Source organism: Malaclemys terrapin, chromosome 1 (assembly GCF_027887155.1).
Source record: "Malaclemys terrapin pileata isolate rMalTer1 chromosome 1, rMalTer1.hap1, whole genome shotgun sequence".
Lineage (NCBI taxonomy): Eukaryota > Metazoa > Chordata > Testudines > Emydidae > Malaclemys > Malaclemys terrapin.
In genome coordinates this window covers 312,679,087-312,699,306 of record NC_071505.1, presented here as the reverse complement: position 1 = coordinate 312,699,306, position 20,220 = coordinate 312,679,087, and the positions used below count along the sequence as shown (strand labels likewise).

General features: G+C 46.4%; 1 protein-coding gene across 2 annotated transcripts in view; it reads right to left on the bottom strand.

Moving 5' to 3' along the window:
- The window catches only part of XPO4 (exportin 4), a 169,844-nt gene that overhangs the window by 78,934 nt on the left and 70,690 nt on the right, over positions 1 to 20,220 (bottom strand). For both annotated transcript variants that reach the window (XM_054015468.1, XM_054015469.1), the window contains one exon: positions 96 to 212. In XM_054015468.1, coding sequence (XP_053871443.1) covers positions 96 to 212 — 117 coding nt within the window. The remainder of the gene's footprint in view (positions 1 to 95; positions 213 to 20,220) is intronic.

Genomic DNA, 20,220 nt, shown 5'->3' with positions numbered 1-20,220 from the left:
CATTTGTTGGTGCATGAAAGTTTTCCTTTATTAACATTTCTATTTATCAGAAATATAGTTAGCATACGTAAATTTTGTTTGTTTGTTTGTTTTACCTGAAATATTCGTTTGCAGTTACCATGGAACTCCATGCTTAGTCCAATGTTGCTGGTTTTACTTGAACTTGAGAACTCACTCAACAAAGCCGTTAAAATGGAACAGGCCAAAGTTTGCTATATAAGAAATAATATAAATTAAAAATTGTTCAATAAGGTAATACTGCTTAAGATGCAGTTTAAGTTATCTTATTAGAATATTTCTATGGACTTCAGTTACTTCAGCCATCTTATGACACAAACTAGAGCAGTAGCTCAAGCTTTCCTCAGATTCTGAAGCGCTTAAAGTAAAGCTCCTTGGATGCGCCATCTCTCCCTGTACAGATTCCACACCTTCTCCGAGGGAACTTTAGTACTTGGGTAACATGAAAAGTAATATTAGAGTATTAACACAGGATGAAAACAAATTTGCTTTCAGACAATCATGTTTCTGCTTGGTTAGCTCAACCCATTTTCCATACATGCTGTTTAGTTCCTTCCCTGTGCTTAAGGCTTTACGTTCATTAGGGGTACGTCTACCCTATGGTGCCTATGCTGGCTTAGCTATGACAGCACAGCCCTAGTGTAGACTCAGCCTACACATACAGGAGTTTGTTGGTTTAACACCACCACCTCCCTGAATGATGTTAGTTATGTTGACAAAAGCCCTCTTCTATCAACATAGGCCCATCTACGTTGAGGTTTCTGTTGGCATGGGGTGTTTTGCTTTTTATTTCCCAGCTATGCCAACATAGCTTTTAAGTACGTACTAAGCCTACCACTAGCAAAGGTTCAGCTTCTTGTTGCCTCTATTTGTCTAATTTATCCAAGTCACTTTGCAGTTTGCTTTGACCCTCCTTTGTGTTTGTTACTTTCCCATGTTGGTGTCTGTTGGTGTAAATTAAATTTATACCAAGAGACAGAGAATGAGATATAGCTAGTCAATTGATTTTTGCAAAAAAAAAAAAAAAGCAGCTTTACTCTTGATACCGAAGTCCATTAATCATCTTTTTCAGTTCTCATTTCCCCTGTATTTTACCATGATTGATCACCACACACAAAAGGAAAGAAAACATCTTGTACTGAGGAGGTAAATTACATTTCACAAATGTTCAACATATTACACAGGAAACATAACAGACACCTTGTATTAATTAAATGAAAATATTTTTGCTTAATAGATGTACCCAACACAGTTACAACTTCAAAAAGTTACTGGCTTTACTCCTAGACTGTTTGGAGCCAAGGTGCCAAGGATGGACAGAGGGACAGGAATTGTTAAAGGGTCATACATGCCGGCAAGTGTCCAGGGGTTAAATGGAAATATGCACACTACCTCTGAACACCCGAAAGATTAAAGTTGAGATACTATTTATGCAAGCTCATACAACAGCTGAAAGCAGTGCCATCCACCCACCAACTGCAACATCTTTGTTCAGAAATGCCTCTGATGTCAGTACCTTGACCCTACAGACAACTAGTTATCTTAGCCAGTACACATTAAATTAAAATTCTTACTTGCTAAATAAATCCCAGCCAGATCAAGCAAACATGGTTGTTTCATGCATCTTTGCAGACAATTGCCTACAGTACATTAAAAATTTACTTTATGTCCGCTTACACCAATTAATTGCTAAATTCAAATATTTCTATTTCAGTTCAAAGTAATTCTTTTAATTTCAATTCTACTTGACTATTTCTTTTTTACTATTGTTAAATTGTGAAGGTTGTATCTTCGCCAGTGTAAAACAAAAAATCAAAGCCTTCAATTGCTAGAATAGCAGTGTAGTCTCTCTACTTGTCAACCCTATATTATACAATAAGTCAGCTGTCACCTAAATGATTCAGCAGTTTTAAAAATCTCAAGGCTCTGTGTAGTTACTGTTGGGACTGTGGGCTGTGTTTTTTTTTTTATTCAGAATTGAATCAATATGAGAATTAATCAAGGCAAGCACTTCCTTTTGAATCAAACATCAAAACTATGAGAACACCATATAAAAACTAGTTCTCTGAAAAAGTTAAAAATAAATTTAAAAGTTTGACTGAGCCACTGTTCTACAGTCAAGGATTTTTCATGCCTTTGCAAGATATATTTTTTAAAGAATAATTCAGAGTTGCCAGAGAATGCTATACATTTTTGTATGCTATACTGTGTGACAAAGTTCTTTCTCTACCTTGGTGGCGGATTTGCTCGCTTCACAGTTTCATCTTGTGGGTCAGGAAACAGTCCAGAGGCCTTCCCCTCCGGTAGAAGCTATAGTCCAGGTCAATTCCTCCTGTGTTTGATCAGGAGTTGGGAGGTATGGGGAGAAACCGGGCCCGCCCTCTACTCCGGGTTCCAGCCCAGGGCCCTGTGGACTGCAGCTGTTTAGAGTGCCTCCTGGTACAGTTGCACAACACCTACAACTCCCTGGGCTACTTCCCCATGGCCTCCTCCCAACACCTTCTTTGTCCTCACCATCGGACCTTCCTCCTGATGTCTGATAATGCTTGTACTCCTCAGTCCTCCAGCAATACGCCTACTCACTCTCAGCTTCTTGCACACCTCTTGCTCCCAGTTCCTCTCACACACTTCCTCTCCCCCGGCTTGAATGGAGTGAGCCCTTTTATAGCATCAGAGGGGCCTTAATTAGCGACAGGTGCTTAACTGCCTCACCTGACTCTTAGCAGATTAATTGGGGTGAGGTGGACTATTAGCCTGGAGCAGCCCCTGCTCTGGTCACTCAGGGAACAGAAAACTACTTATCCAGTGGCCAGTATATCTCCCTTCTGCTACTCTGCTGTTCCCAACTGGTCTGGGTCTATCACATATCTCTCCCCGCTGCTCAACACCAAGGGGTTGGGCAGCTTGGGACTCCAGACTGTGTACACATGATAAGCCATCGGCGTTGCCATGGCGACTCCCTGCTCTGTGCTGTATACGGAACTGGAAAGGTTGGCGGGATAAGAACCACCAGGCTACCCTTGTGTTCTTTTCCTTGTTCCGTTGCATCCATTGAAGAGGGGCATAGTCGGTCACGAGGACAAATCTGCCCCCCAGCAGGTAGTAACGCAGCGTTTCCATGGCCCATTTTACGGCGAGGCATTCTCTCTCTACCACTGCGTATTTTTGTTCCCTCAGAAGGAGTTTCCTGCTGAGGTAGAGAATTGGGTGTTCCTCTTCCCCAGCCATCTGCGACAGGACAGCCCCTAGCCCCACCTCGGATGCATCTGTTTGAAGGATGAATTCCTTGGTGAAATCTGGGGCTAACAATATGGGGTTACTGCAGAGGGCAGTCCGTAGGTCTGCAAATGCCCTCTCTGCTGTGTCGGACCATCTGACTGGATCCGGACCACAGGCCTTCACTAAGTCCGTTAGGGGACTTGCCCTTAGGGCAAAATGGGGAATGAAACGACGGTAATACCCCACCACCCCGAGGACTGCTCGGACCTGCTTCTTACTACTTGGTCGTAGCCAATTTTGGATGGCCTCTAACTTGTTCAGTTGAGGTTTCACCAGACCTTTTCCTAGCACGTAGCCAAGATATTTGGCCTCTGTGAACCCCACAGCACACTTAACAGGGTTTGCCGTAAGGCCAGCTCGCCTGAAGGTATCAAGGATTGCCCCCACCTTCTTCAAGTGGGTTTCCCAGTCTGGGGTATGACTCACCACATCATCCAAGTAGGCCGCAGCATAGCTGGCATGGGGGCGTAATAACTTGTCCGTGAGGCGCTGAAAGGTACCTGGGGCCCCATGTAGTCCAAAAGGAAGGACCGTACACTGGAAAAGACCCTCTGGTGTACAGAATGCCATCTTCTCCTTTGCATCTTCAGCTAGGGGAATCTGCCAGTACCCCTTTGTCAAGTCTAGGGTCGTTAAGTACCGGGCATTCCCCAGACGGTCTACTAATTTGTCTATGCGGGGTATAGGGTAGGCATCAAACGGGGCTCTCATTTAGTCGCCGGAAGTCATTGCAGATCCTCGTGGTGCCATCAGGTTTGGGCACCAACACTATTGGGCTGGACCACTGACTGTGAGATTTTTCAATGATCCCCATCTCCAGCATTTTCCTGACTTCGGCTTTTATTTCCTCCTTTTTGGCTGCTGGCACCCAGTAGGTCCTCATTGTTACTCTGGCCCCAGGGTTCGTGACAATGTGATATGTCCCAGTTGTGCGACCCAGCTTTGTCGAGAATACATCTTGATATTGGGTGATCATCTCAGTTACCTTTTTCTTCTGGGCTGTCGTTAGATCGGGAGACACCCTCACCTGTCCAGGGTTTTTGTTCCCTGGGTGTAGGTCTTCCCGAACCACCGTGCATGCCTCTCGGGTATGCCAGGGTTTCAGAAGGTTGACATGATATATCTGTTCTAGTTTTCGACGTCCCCGTTGTCGCACCTTGTAATTTACTTCCCCTATGGGTTCAACTATTTCATAGGGCCCTTGCCACTGGGCCAACAGCTTACTTTCAGCCGTGGGTACCAGTACCATTACTCGGTCACCGGGCTGAAACTGAAGAACCTTGGCTTGACGATTGTAGTAGGTTTGCTGGGCCTCTTGGGCCTCTTCTAGGTGCTCCCTCACTATGGGAGTGACCCGGGCTATCCGGTCCCTAATCTGTAGCACATGCTCTATTATGTTCTTCCCCTCACTGGGTTCCTTCTCCCAAATTTCCTTGGCTATGTCCAGGATGCGTCGGGGGTTGCGCCCATATAATAGCTCAAAAGGGGAGAATCCAGTTGGGGCTTGAGGTACCTCCCAGATAGCGAACATAAAGGTAAGGTAGTAGGGTGTCCGAGTCCTTCCCGTCCCGACTTACCACCTTCCTTATCATAGCCTTGAGGGTTCGGTTAAACCTTTCTACCAACCCATCAGTCTGCGGATGATAGACTGAAGTTCTCAGGATATGTATATGGAGCAGCGTACAGAGGTCCTTCATTAGCTTTGACATAAATGGGGTTCCTTGGTCTGTTAATATCTCCTTTGGTAGCCCCACTCGGGCAAAGATCCCCACCAAATCCTTAGCTATTGTTTTAGAGGCTGTGTTTCGCAGGGGGACGGCTTCTGGGTAGCAAGTAGCATAATCCAGAATGACAAGTATATATTGATGGCCCCGGGCTGTCTTCTCCAGGAGTCCCAGTAGGTCCATGGCTATTCGCTCGAAGGGGACCTCTATGATGGGAAGAGGTACTAAAGGTGTCCTCACGTGGGGACGGCGATTGTGCAGCTGACACTCCGGGCAGGAAGCACAGTACCTCTGCACTTCTTCATGTACTCCGGGCCAGAAGAACCGTCGTATGACCCTGGCCAGGGTCTTCTCTACCCCCAAATATCCCCCAAAAAGATGACTATGGGCAAGACTTAATACAGTATTCTGGTGTTTTTGAGGTACTAGGATCTGCTGTACCTTCTGCCCCTGTACTGGTGCAACCCGGTATAAGAGATCCTTCTTCATTATGAAGTAGGGTCCTGGTCCCTGGGTTTTCCCTTCCACGGGGACCCCATCTATTTCAGTCACTTCCTTCCTAATGTTGTCATACCTTGGGTCTTCTGCCTGGTCCCATCCAAAATTTCCTCTCCCGGGGCTAATCTGCCTGAGATCTAGGGCGCCAGTCTCTGTTGCCTCTACTGGTTCAGAAGTGTTTGAGTGGGAGTCAGATTCGGGTGCTTCACCCTCCTGCTCGGATCCGCCTACCTACGAGAGCGACCCTCTGGCTTTAGGTCAGTATTTGGGTTCCCAAGGCCTTAGCTGCCCTCCTTTCCCTTTTTGTCTTTCTACCCTGTCTGGGAGTGGAGAACAAATCTGGGGATATTTCAGAGAAGACTGGGGGTTGACAGTCTACTGTGGATGCCTCACTAACTTCAGGGTTTCCCCCATTCTCCAATCCCCTTACCGGGAGTAAGTCTCCAAACCCTAGGAAATCCCTCCCTATGAGCACCGGGTATGGAAGTTTAGGGACTACACCTGCTGCTACCTCAGTAGTGTTCCCTGGAATCTCGATTTTTACTGGGATGGTAGGGTAACAACCAACTGTCCCATGGACACAGGTTATCCCCGTATGCTTAGCTCACAGCAGCTGACTATGCTTCACGAGCTTCCCCGAGACAAGCGTGATAGCACTCCCCGAATCAACCAGTGCTGTGGCCTCTACCCCATTTAGTTTCACTGGTCTGGTATACATATGTGGGGTTAGTGAGACCCCCCACAAGGTGGATTAGGGAGCATGGGTCTGCCCAGTTCCCCAGGTTACACTGCATAGGCTCCTCAGCAGCTATGTGTCCCCACTCCCCGCAGGCATAACATCTGTATGGAGCCCTAGGTATTCCCAGATCTCTTGGTTTGGGCAGTCTAACCTCCCGATCCTCTTCTCCCTCAGTGCTCCGACTCTTTGTGGCCTCTAGTGGGCCTTCAGCCCCTCTCTTTTTCCACCTGGGCCCTCTTGGTGGCCCAGTCACCTGACCTTTGGGGCTTGGTGTTGCTAATTTAACCTGGGGTGCCTCTTTAACTGGTCGGGTCAGCTCCCTCGCCGTCCTTCGCCTCTCTACCAATGCGACGACCTCGTCGTAGGTGCAGGGTTTGTTCTGGCTTACCCAGGCGCAAAGGTCTGGCGGTAGTCCCCTCATGTATTGGTCAATGACCAGAACCTCTAGTATCTCTTCCGGATTCCGGGACTCAGTTCGCCACCATTTCGTGCGAGATGGATGAGGTCATACAATTGGGACCCCGGGGTTTTGTGTTCCTGGTACCTCCACTCGTGATACGCTGGGCCCGCACTGCTGTCGTTACCCCAGATCTGGCCAGGATCTCTGCTTTCAGCTGGGGGTAGTCTGATGCAGTCTCTTCAGGCAGATCATAGTAGGCCTTCTGGGCCTCCCCACACAGGAATGAGGCAAGGATGCCAGACCACTGATCTCGAGGCCAGGCCTCCCGTAAGGCTGTCCTCTCAAACGCCAAAAGGTATGCCTCTACATCATCCTCCCGCATCATTTTCTGCAGCCAATGGATGGCCCGTATGAGCCGCATCCCATCATGGCCAGCTCTGTAAGGGTCTTTACCTGGCTTACCAGTTCTCGCAACATAGCTCGGTCTTGAGCAGCCTGGTCCATCAACAGGCTATTAGTCTCTTGCTGCAGCCGCATTGCCTCCTGTTGGGCGGCTGCCTGGACACGGGTAGCCTCCTGCTGGGCCGCCATAGCGTGTATCAGTGCCCGCACTACATCATCCATTGTGGTGAAAAAATAAATAAACCCTCTCCCCGCCCACCCTTTTTTTTTTTAAATCACCCTCCTTCTTCCGCCGCGCTGTGCACCCCAAATCCCACTTCTGACACCAGTTGTGACAAAGTTCCTCCTCTACCTTGGTGGGTCCTGCGCTTATTGGCGGATTTGCTCACTTCACAGATTCATCCTGTGGGTCAGGAAACTGTCCAGAGGCCTTCCCCTCTGGTAGCAACTATAGTCCAGGTCAATTCCTCCTGTGTTTGATCAGGAGTTGGGAGGTATGGGGGGAAACGGGGCCCGCCCTCTACTCCAGGTTCCAGCCCAGGGCCCTGTGGACTGCAGCTGTTTAGAGTGCCTCCTGGTACAGTTGCACAACACCTACAACTCCCTGGGCTACTTCCCCATGGCCTCCTCCCAACACCTTCTTTGTCCTCACCACCGGACCTTCCTCCTGATGTCTGATAACTCTTGTACTCAGTCCTCCAGCAGCATGCCTACTCACTCTCAGCTTCTTGCACACCTCTTGCTCCCAGTTCCTCTCACACACTTCCTCTCCCCTGGCTCCCCGTGGCTTGACTGGAGTGAGCCTTTTATAGCATCAGAGGGGCCTTAATTAGCGTCAGGTGCTTAACTGCCTCACCTGACTCTTAGCAAGTTAATTGGAGTCAGGTGGTCTATTAGCCTGGAGCAGCCCCTGCTCTGGTCACTCAGGGAACAGAAAACTACTTATCCAGTGGCCAGTATATCTCCCTTCTGCTACTCTGCTGTTCCCAACTGGTCTGGGTCTATCACAACTGATAATGCCTATTCCAGACTTCCATTATTACTTGTAGGCTCTAGGAAGCAGTGATGCAAAGACAGCTTTAATGGCAATTACTTTAATTCCATATATGATGAACATGCTATATCATTTTTGTGATACAACAGCATACAAATTAAGTCCTCTCTGCTTTATCATACAAAGATCTGATAACCCTCCCAACAGATTTACTACACAAAACAACCTAGGACAACTAAAACAATGATACAAGTTGGCACCATTTACAAAGCCAAAATACAACAGTGTATAATGGGAGTAAAGAAATAGGAAAGGAGGAGGGGGAGAGATTTGGTACCTACTGTGGTAATAAAAAACTTCCAAGATTACTCTAACTGAAAGAGTAAAGTTATTTTCTCCTTCCTTTTTTTTTCAGTTTTACTTTGTGCATTTGACAGTACTTTGTGCACTGTCAGTTTCATTGTTTTGTTTGTCAGTTGCATGCCTGATCTCATGCAGTAGCATGCTGTTTCCCCAAAGGACAGGATGAGTCTCCAAGGGGTGAGAGATTGGTTTCCTCTTCCTGAAGGGGGAAGTCAGCTTTCTAAAGTTTGGGAAACACTGCATCAGCATGATGATTCACTACTTTCCTATACTGCTCTGGGATAGAGCTCATGCAAGGGCTTGTGTACCAGTAACAGCAACAGTAAGTCTGAAGCTGATATGGCAGCAGTCAAACATGAGCGGGTGGGGGAGCTGACTGGTTGTCTTGAGCAGGTTTGGCATTACACTCAGACCCACCTCAAAAGTCCCTTTCTAAAAGCAGCAACAAAGAAAAGAGAGAATTATTTCAAAACAAAATTGATTTAAAAAAAATAAAGAAATGTCAGGACTTACTAATTAAGGGGGCTTTATCAGAAAAACATTTTAAGTTAGTTTTAGGATATTCAAGTTTGTCCCTTTAAACAAACTAGTTTTTAAAAGATGTAACTTGAATAGATCCTATCACTATGGACTGCCATTCATAGCATTAGGGCTTGCCTACACATGGAGTTATTCAGGGAAAACTGTTCTTGAATAACTCCATGCATGGACACCTTTTTCCAGAGTAAGGCGGCCTTGTTCCTGTTTAGCTTAAACCACACTAAACAGGAACAAGGCAGCATTATTCCAAAATAAAAGTGTCCCAGAGCTATTTGGGAATAGCCATTCCTAAATAACTCCATGTGCACTGTAGATAAGCCTTTAGAAATAAAAAAGGAAACAGCATATCTGGTGAAGAAGCCCTCCTGTTGGTGTGGTATCTGCACTGAAGTGCTGCAGAGGTGCAGCTGCACCACTGTAGACGTATCCTTAGGCGACGTCTATACTTAGAGCTGGGAAGATGATTCAGTTTGCATAGACGTCCCTGTGTCAGTGCGCTACAAACAGCAGCATACCCATAGGCGTGCGCAGCACATTTCATTAGGGTGTGCACCCAGGGAATTTTTTTTTTTTTTTTTTTTTTAAAGGCCAACATCATAAAGGTTGGCCTGTGGGAGGGGTGCGGTGTGCAGGAAGGGGCTCAGGGCAGGGGGTTGGCGGCAGGAGGCGGCTCAGGGCAGGGGTCTGGGGGGCAGGCAGGGGGCTCAGGGCAGGGAGTTGGTGGGCAGGAGGGGTGCAGGCAGGGGGCTCGGGGCACGGGGTTGGAGGACAGGGGGGCTCAGGGCAGGGGGGCAGGGGGCAAGGAGTTGGGGTGCAGGAGGGTAGGCTGTTTGCAGGCGGGACCTGGGCTGGGGATCTGGGCTCCCCCCGTCCCGGCAGGCAGGCTCGGGGGCCGGGCCGAGGGGGCTGGGCAGAGGCAGCCGGGGCGGATCGCAGCGGGGCTGGGGTGCTCCCAGAGCTGGACTCAAGGCCGAGGGAGCCGGGCCGGAGCCCCCGAACAGCGCCAGGGAGCTGAGCTCGCAGCCGGGCTCCAGGGGGGCCTGTGGGCCAGGCTTGCCCCCTGCTCCCGCTAGCTCCCGGGCCCCACTTAAGGTGGGCTAGGCTCAGGGGCGGCCTGACCCCTCCCCCTCCCCCGGGCAGTGCCCGGGCCCGCGGCCAGCGCTGGGAGCCCAGGCAGGCTTGGGGCCCCGGGCACTGGAGGGGGGCAGCTGCCTTGGGGTGGGGGGTGGGGGCTGCGGCAGCGCCCCCGCGAGCCCCACAGGCCACCTGAAGCGGCTGTGTTGGTGCTGCCGGGTGGGAGGCTGCCAGCGCACGTGGGGCTGTTAAAGCAGCTGGGCCCAGCCCTGGGGAAGAGGCGCCCGGTTCAACAGGGTGCAGGGGGAGGGCGGGGGGGAAGAGCAGGGTGCAGGAAGGATTCGGGCTTACCCGCAGCGGCGCGCTCCCTGCCTGCCCTGATGCCGTGCCGCGCACCACGTCCCCGCGCAGCCCCAGGGGAGGGGGAGGCAGCATAGGGCTCTGCACGCTACCCTTGCCACGCCTCCAGGTACCTCCCCCAAAGCTCCCATTGGCCGCAGTTCCCCGTCCCGGCCAATGGGAGCTGCGGGGGGCAGTGCCTGGAGCAACCCCCCCTGGCCCCAGGGACATGGTGCCCTGCCGGCCACTTCTGAGAGGACATTAGGGTGTGCCCAGGCACACCCGGCACACTCCGTGCACATGCCTATGAGCGTACCCATGGTAGCACAGCAGCAACTCAGACTAGTGTCTGCAAATATGTACATGCCTAGAGCCCCTGGGTTCATACTGAGGGCTTGTCTACACTACCAAGTTTAGTTGACAAAACTTACATCGACACCCAAAAAACGACAAAACAAAAATCGCCAAAGGATCTTCACACTTGCTCCCTCTGTCGACAGACCATGTCCAAACTGGGGACACTATCATTGACAGGGTGAGCAATGCACCAGGGGTATGTATCCCACAGTGCAGTGTTGTGGGAAAGCAGAGCTGACCGCTGCGCATCTTGGGATTCTCTCCGAGTTCTCCCACAGCCCCTTCAGCTGCAGAGAGCAGCATCATGAGTAGCTCTCACTGTGAGCTCTCTGTGCTGAGGAATGGCAAAGCAGCACAGCAGTCTGTCCCCTTCTCTCTGCAGCAGTAGTCTGCCTGCTGCTGTGTTCCTAGCGCAGCACAGAACAGCAGCATTCCAATGATTTGCTCTTTGTTTGTTCCCCAAATGGAGCAGCACACAGATACTTCCTGGAGCTTTGAAAGGGGAGGGGCGCATGCCTGCAGGGCAGCAGAGATCAAAACACTGAGCAATCAGGGCAGGCATTGTGGGATACTGGTGGAAGCCAGTTCTGTATGCTCTTGCTGTTGTGTCACCAAAAGGCAGTTTTTGGCAACAAAACTTGCCAGTGTAGACAAGCCCTGAGATGGCTAAGCAGCCCATGCTACCCCAGCTACAAAGCTATTCTTTTTTTAAAGTTGTGTTCTTAACCCAGGTTTCTTCTTAACCTGGGTTAGCCAACCTGAGTTAAGAACACACTCCCCCCCCCCAGTGTAGACATACCCTAAAAATACTGTAATTTTCCAAAACATCATAATGCTATAAAAGACTAAATATATTCATGCATGATACATTACCATTTTCACACAAATGGGGGGGGGGGGGGAAGAGAAATCAGTCCAACAATTTTAAAGGGAGCTACATATAGTCACCTTTTTAGCTCATTGAAAGAGGAAAGAACGGTTACTTACCTTCTGTAACTGTTGTTCTTCGAGATGTGTTGTTCACGTCCATTACACATTAGGTGTACGCGCGCCGCTTGCACGGACGTCGGAAACTTTTTCCCTTAGCGGCTCCCGTCGGGCCGGCGGGGCCCCCTCCTTCCCGCCATAGCGGCGCCCCGCTCCAGGGTATATATATCCCTGCCGACCCGACCACTCCAGTTCCTTCTTGCCGGAGACTCCGACAGAGGGGAAGGAGGGTGGGAAGTGTAATGGACGTGAACAACACATCTCGAAGAACAACAGTTACAGAAGGTAAGTAACCGTTCTTTCTTCTTCGAGTGATTGTTCACGTCCATTACACATTAGGTGATTCCCAAGCTTACCATTGGAGGTGGGTAGGAGTCAAGATACAACTGACTGTAGCACTGCCCGACCGACCATAGCGTCCTCTCTGGTCTGATGATGGATCGCATAGTGGGCTGTGAACGTATGCACGGATGACCAGGTGGCTGCCTTACAGATCTCCTGGATAGGGACCTGCGCCAAGAAGGCCGTTGAGGACGCTTGGGCTCTAGTCGAGTGGGCCCGGATCTCCGGGGCCGGAACATTGGCGAGCTCATAACAAGTGCGTATACAATGCACAATTCATGCCGACAAGCGCTGTGTCGAGATAGGCAAGCCTTTCATACGTTCCGCAACAGCAATGAACAGCTGGGGTGTTCTGTGGAACGGCCTGGTCCGTTCCAGGTAAAAAGCCAACGCCCTCCGGACATCCAGGGTATGTAGGCTGCGGTGGTGAGGGTCCGTATGGGGTTTAGGAAAAAACACCGGTACGCAAATGTCCTGCCCCATGTGAAACTGTGATACCACCTTTGGGAGGAATTTGGGGTGCGGCCTCAGTTGCACCTTATCCTTATGGAACACTGTATAGGGTGGTTCCGAAGAGAGGGCTCTCAATTCCGATACCCTTCTGGCCGAAGTGATGGCCACGAGAAACGCCACCTTCCACGAGAGGTGCGTAAGGGAGCAAGTGGCTAGGGGCTCAAAGGGGGGACTCATGAGTCTTGTTAGGACTAGGTTCAGAATCCAAGCCGGGACAGGCGGGCGCGAGTAGGGAAACACCCTTTCCAGCCCCTTGAGAAATCGGGCCACTGTGGGGTTGGAGAACACTGACACTCCCAACTCTCCCGGATGGAAGGCCGAGATAGCGGCTAAGTGAACTCTAATTGAGGCGGGCGCAAGCCCTTGATTCTTGAGGTGCAGTAGGTAGTCCAGGATCGACGGAACTGAGGCTTGTAAAGGCTGTATGCGTTGAGGCTCACACCAGTGGGAGAACCTTTTCCATTTTGCCAGGTAGGTCGCTCTTGTAGAGGGCTTCCTACTATTAAGGAGGATTTGCTGGACTTGGTGAGAGTACCTGTGTTCTGCATCATTCAGCCAGAGAGATACCATGCCGTGAGATGTAGCGAAGACAGGTTCGGGTGGAGTAGGCGACCTAATGACTATTGCTAAGGGACACTCTCAGACGAGAGACAGAGTTGTTCCAACGCCGCCATGGACAGTAAGAAGGAACCGGAGTGGTCGGGTCGGCAGGGATATATATATACCTTGGAGCGGGGCGCCGCTCTGGCGGGAAGGAGGGGGCCCCGCCGGCCCGACGGGAGCCGCTAAAGGGAAAAAGTTTCCGATGTCCGTGCACGCGGCGCGCGTACACCTAATGTGTAATGGACGTGAACAATCACTCGAAGAAGAACAATCACATTTATAAGACCCTTGAAAGGAGTTCACTTGATATACAGCAACAATGACACAATCTTTTGAAAAAAGCAACAGAGAGTCCTGTGGCACCTTTAAGACTAACAAATGTATTGGAGTATAAGCTTTCATGGGTGAATGCCCGACGAAGTGGGCATTCACCCACGAAAGCTTATGCTCCAACGAAGTGGGCATTCACCCACGAAAGCTTATGCTCCAATACATTTGTTAGTCTTAAAGGTGCCACAGGACTCTCTGTTGCTTTTTACAGAACCAGACTAAGACGGCTACCCCTCTGAATCTTTTGAAAGTTAAGTATTGTAAGCTTACAAGTGTATTTTGTACAGAGGGATCTACAAAGCATATCTAAACATGCACACTAGCTGCATTACTAAGTCTAAGAAAAACCTCATAAAAATTTGAAAAACAAAGTTATTTAAGATCAACCAGTAGGGCACACTGTGCTTGGTAAAGTAACCACATTTTAGGTTTTTTGGTTTTTCACTTTTAGTAACATTGCACAAAATACAGATAATCAGATTCAAGAATGCCACATATTAATGGCTAGAAAATGTGAGTAACTCTGATATTAAAAGTCAAACCTCAATGTTCTAATTTCCCATAGAGTCATTAACTTCATACCAGTAAGAGTATACCTCATGAACCTAGCTTGTCTCACTCAGCAGCAATTTCATTAGTTCTGTCACAAGAACATACCCAAACAATAACCCCATCTGACAAAATAAAATACTTCAGAGCATGGATTGTCTCTTAGAATAGCCTGGCACTTACCCCAGTTAGCTTTATTACCAGTAATAAATTTTTGAAAGGTTGACATACATAAAACACTCAGCTGCTCGAACAGAAGATCAATGAGACTTGTGATAAGAGATTAATTTAGCAATCAGACAACCCTAAAGCATGGCTTTAGACAATAAGATTTTTTTTAAATCTATACACAACACTAAAACAGAGCCATTATATGAAAAATATGCACAATTTGAACCTTATTTTGCAAAACAACTTTTGTGGAGTAATCTTCATGATATATGCATGCTCTATAAAATGTGACTCACTCCTTCCAAAGGAATGTCACTTATACCGAATGTTAAACCCATAATGAACATTTGTGGGATTTCTCACTTTCATCTAGGCAGCTCACTGAGTAAGTGAACTGATTTATTTGAGGATAATTAGGTTACAAAATGTATGAAAGTAAGAACAGTTCAATTATGGATTAGGAAAACATAGGAGTTAGCACACAACTGTCTAAATCACAGAAGCTGACCCAGACAAAGCAGAATTAATTGCACAGCAAAACTGTTGCATCCCAGTCTTGAACTTCAGTGTGTGGACACATTCATGTTGAAAGACGCTTGGTTCAAGTTAGTCACATTCATCTCGCTGCAAATTCTGAATCATCAAACTAAAGAAGAAATCCCATTTGGGAAATCTCAATATCTTATTATTTTTCCTTTTGTATTCTAGATAATTGAACTTCAATGAATTTAACAGCACAAGGGGCTTATTCCCTTCACAGTTAGAACATGAAACTAATCCTGTTATCTTAAATAATTTTCGGTTACTCTTATTAGTGATTTACAGGGCTCCAGTTTTCTTCCCCCCTCCCACAATGGAATCTCTATTGTCAATGTAGACAATGTTTCAGGGCCACGGGAAGTATGCAATAAGGTCCCTTCCAGTTCTAGGAGATGGGATATCTCCATTAATTATTGGGCAGGAGGGATAGCTCAGTGGTTTGAGCATTGGCCTGCTAAACCCAGGGTTGTGAGTTCAATCCTTGAGGGGGCCACTTGGGGATCTGGGGCAAAATCAGTACTTGGTCCTGCTAGTGAAGGCAGGGGGCTGGACTCAATGACCTTTCAAGGGCCCTTCCAGTTCTAGGAGATGGGATATCTCCATTAATTTAAATTTATTTTTTTATTTTAAGATAAAAGTAATTCTTCAGGGATATTAACTAGTATAGAAGCAAGCAGTTGATAGAGTAGAAAAGGGGCATTGGGGCAGAAATAGTTGTGTAGTTCCCGGCTAATAAACTTTCATGAGTATAAGGCCTTGGCTACACTTGCGAGTTACAGCACAATAAAGCTGCCCACAGCGCTGTACCTCACTCCCCATCCACACTGGCAAGGCACGTACAGCGCTGTGTCTCCCTGACTATAGCGCTGCAGTTATTCCACCTCCCCGAGAGGAATAAGAGATGCAGCATAGTAGCTACAACTCCGAGTGTCAGCGTGAATGAGGAGTTAACTTGCTGCAATGTGATAATCTCCTTATCAAGTGGCCACTCTTTTCATTGTTGTGATCAGCTCCAGGAATGCGGAAGTGCCGTTTCAAAGCTCCATACCAGAGACAAAAAGCGAACATTTTGCTGTTTGCTCTGAGTGAGTGAATGACCATTTATTCAGAGGGATCGGAACTTGCAAGGCAGCGTGCTGACACACTCTCAGCACCTCAAAACCCACTCTCTCTCCCCCTACACTCCCTGTCACACTCCACCCCACCCCCTTTTGAAAAGCACGTTGCAGCCACATGAATGCTGGGATAGCTGCCCATAATGCACCGCTTCCAATGCAGCTGCAAACGTGGCCACGCCAGTGTGCTGTCAACTGTCCGTGTGGATAGACTGCAGCGCTTTCCCTACTCAGTTGTAGGGAGGTGGGTTTAACTCACAGCTCTGTACAGCTGAAAGTGTAGCCATACCCCAAGTAAAAAGGTTGTTCTACACCAAGTCTTTCAAAAGTGAGACTTCTCTTGCAAGCCAGTTCTACAATGAGAAGGGACAATGTTCCCGCTCCCTCCCCAGCGTTCCTCGGACAAACTACTACATTTACTAACATCATTTTCAGATCATCTACGCATAACAGAATTGACTTTCTTCAACAGTTTCTGTCCAAAGCGCTCTGTTTACAGTTGGACCTTCTGATGTTCAATAGTTATGCAAAGAAAATGAAGCCCTACAGTTATATCAGGGAACAAAGTAACAAAACAAAACCACACAGCTTGTCACTGGTATCAGATATTCATTTGAGGCCAACAGCTGTATACACTCAAATTCTAGTTTTGGCAGGTCACGCTCATGGCACGTGTGCTTAATTTGTTAACTTCTCAAACCTGCTTCCTCATCCCAGAGGACGTATGCTGCAGCCGATACATTCATTCTATCTAATATACTACTTAACTGTTATACATCCATGCCTCTTAGTTTTTAATACCACTCCTATCACTGCAGTTATCTAAGCACCTAACATCTAATTGCAAACTCTGAATACCGAGAACCAAGAAATTCTTCAGTCACTGTTATTTATCTGTCTTCAGAGTGTTTCATTATTGCGTTGTCTGATGAACAGTGAGTCACATATCACTCTGTGGGTCTGAATGAAGATGAACTGATTGCTTACCTAGAGACCTTTCATAACTCCTGCTCAGATGGTTTAATTATAAGTCTGCTAAAACTACATGAATTAAAGGCAAAGCACATTCATTTATTTAGGCAATGCCTTCCCTTTAGCTGATTTTCACTTATTATCCTTGTGGAAAACTCAGGTCAAGTATCTCTATACTCATAATGAAAAATATGAAATTAAATAAACTGTGCACTATATTATATGATGCCTCACCACACTGAATGGACCTTTAGTTTAATCAGTGATTATACAAGCCTTGTAAATTTTTATGATTATTTTATCCTCACCAACGCTTACAAGAAATAAAAAAGCCACCTGGAGTTTCTCTTGAGGAACTTGGCACAGCTCAAACAATTTCCTACTCCAAGGGCAATGAAAATTTTACTACATGAATTACATTCTGCAGCCATCTAATTCAACTACACCAGGAAGCCCAGAATGGAATAGTAAGAAATGGGCACTCCGATGGTCTCATGGAACCAAAAACGGAACCAGATTGCTGCTATGTAAAATTAAAAAGGTCATAGAAGAGTTCTTAAACTAAAGGCTGGGGGAAAGCTGACAGGTGCAGAGGAGCACATGGTTTGGACAGACACATCCCTTAGGGAAAGATTTATTAAAGGGGATATTCTATATCCTAGTAAAGAGGAGCGGCTATAAGTTGACAAAGTGCAGGTAGGAAATAAACAGGAACAGTGAAACAATTACATCACATAAAGGCAGACAACTAAATATTGACAAATTTTATAAGTGCTAATATACAAATGCAAGAAGTCTAAACGTGAAGATGGGTGAACTTGAGTGCCTGATATTAAGTGAGGATACGGATATAATAGACATCACAGAAACTCAGTGGAATGATGATAAATCAACAGGACACAGTAATACCAGGGTACAAAATATATAGGTATGACAGAGCAGGTCACGCTGATGGGGAGTGGCACTATATGTGAAAGAAAGCATGGAGTCAAATTAAGTAAAAGTCTTAAATGAATCAAAGAATACCACAGAATCTGTATGGATAGAAATTCCATGCTTGACTAATAGGAGTATGGCAGCAGGAATATACTGCCAACCACCTGACCAAGGTGGTCACAGTGATTGTGAAAGGCTCAGGGAGATTAGGCTACAAAAACAGAAAACCCAGTAATAATGAGGGTCTTCAATTATCTGCATATTGATTGGGAACATGTGACCTCAGGATGGGATGCAGAGATAAAATTTTTAGACACCATCAATGACTGCTTCTTAGAGAGGTAGTCATGGAACCCATAAGGGGAGAAGCAATTCTTGATTTAGTCCTAAATGGTGCACAGGATATGGTCCAAGAGGTGAATATAGTGAATTGCTTGGTAAAAGCGACGACAACATAATTAAACTTAACATCTTTCTAAGGAAGAAAAATACCAAAGAAACCCACCACAGTAACATTTAACTTCAAAAAGGGAAACTACACAAAAATGAGACGACTAGTTACGTGGAAATTAAAAAGAACAGTCACAAGAGTGAAATGCCTGCAAACTGTATGGAATCTTCTTAAAAAACACCATAATTGAGGCTCAAATTATGTAAACCTCAAATAAAAAGAACAGCACAAAAACCAAAAAAAAAGTAAATAAAATAAAAGCCACCATAGCTACTCAGAGTAAAAGAGGCGGTTAGAAACACCTTTTAAAAATCAAAATCAGATTCTACTGAGGAAAATAGAAAGGAGCCTAAACACTGGTAAATCAAGAATAAAAGTATAATTAAGCAGGCCAAAGACTTTTTTTTGAAGAGCAACTAGCAAATAACAAAAACTAACAGCAAATTTTTTTTAAAGGATGTCAGAAGCAGGAAGACTGCCAAACAATCAGTGAGGTCACTGTATGACTGAGGTGCTAAAGGAGCATTCAAGGAAGACAAGGCCACTGCAGAGAAGCTAAATGAATTCTTTGCATCCATCTTCACTGCAGAGGAGGTGAGGGAGATTCCAACACCTGAGCCATTCTTTTTAGGTGACAAATCTGAGGAACGGTCCCAGATTGAGGCATCAGTAAAGGAGGTTTTGGAAGAAACTGACAAATTAAACAGTAATGAATCACCAGGACTAAATGGTATTCACCCAAGTGTTCTGAAGGAACTCAAATATGAGATTGCAGAACTACTAAACAGGATATGTAACCTATCACTTAAATCAGCCTCTGTACCACATGTCTGGGGGATAACTAATACAATGCTGATTTTTAAAAGGCTCCAGAGGCAATCCTGACAATTAACTTAGCCTAACTTCAGTACCAGGCAAATTACTTGAAACTATAGTAAAGAACAGAATTATTAGACACAGAGGTGAACACAATTTGTGTTGGGGAAGAGTCAACACGACTTTTGTAAAGGGAAATCATACCTCACCACTCTATTACAATTCTTTGAGGCAATTAAACATGTGGACAAAGGTGATACAATGGATACAGTACTTGGACTTTCAGAAAACCTTTGATAAAGTCCCTCACCAAAGGCTCTTAAGTAAAGTAAGCAGTCATCGGATAAGAGGGAAGGTCCTCTCATGGATCAGTAAATTGGTTAAAAGATAGGAAACAAAGGCTAGGAATAAATGGTCAGTTTTCACAATAGAGAGATGTAAACAGCTGTGTTTCCAAGGGATCTGTAGTGGGACCAGTCCTATTCAACATATTCATAAATGATCTGGAAAAAGGGGTAAACAGTGAGGTGGCAAAATATGCAGATGATACAAAATAACTCAAGATAGTGAAGTCCAAAGCTGACTGAAGAGTTACAAAGGGATCTCACAAATTTGGATGACTGGACAACAAAATGGCAGATGAAATTCAGTATTGATAAATGCAAAGTCATGAACACTGGAAAACATAATCCCAACTATACCACTTTAGATAGATCTTGGAATCATTCTCTGAAAACATCTGCTCAATGTGCAGTGGCAGTCAAAAAAAGATAATGTTAGGAACCATTAACAAAGGGATAGATAATAAGGCAGAAAATATCATGCCACTATACAAGCCAATGGTATGTCCACACCTTAAGTACTGAGTGCAGGTGTGGTCGCCCCATCTCAAAAAATATATTAGAACTGGAAAAAGTACAAAAAAGGGTAACAAAAATTATTAGGACTATCGCCCAGCTTCCATATGAGTGATTCAAAAGACAGACTGTTCAGCTTGGAAAAGAGATGACTTGGGAGGGTGGGGGAGTATGACAGAGGTCTATAAAATAATGAATGGTGTTTAGACAGTGAAGAACTGTACTTACTCCTTCATGTAACTCACAAACCAGGGTAGCAGGTTTAAAACAATCAAAAGGAAGTACAGTGAAACCTGCTATAACGCGATGAT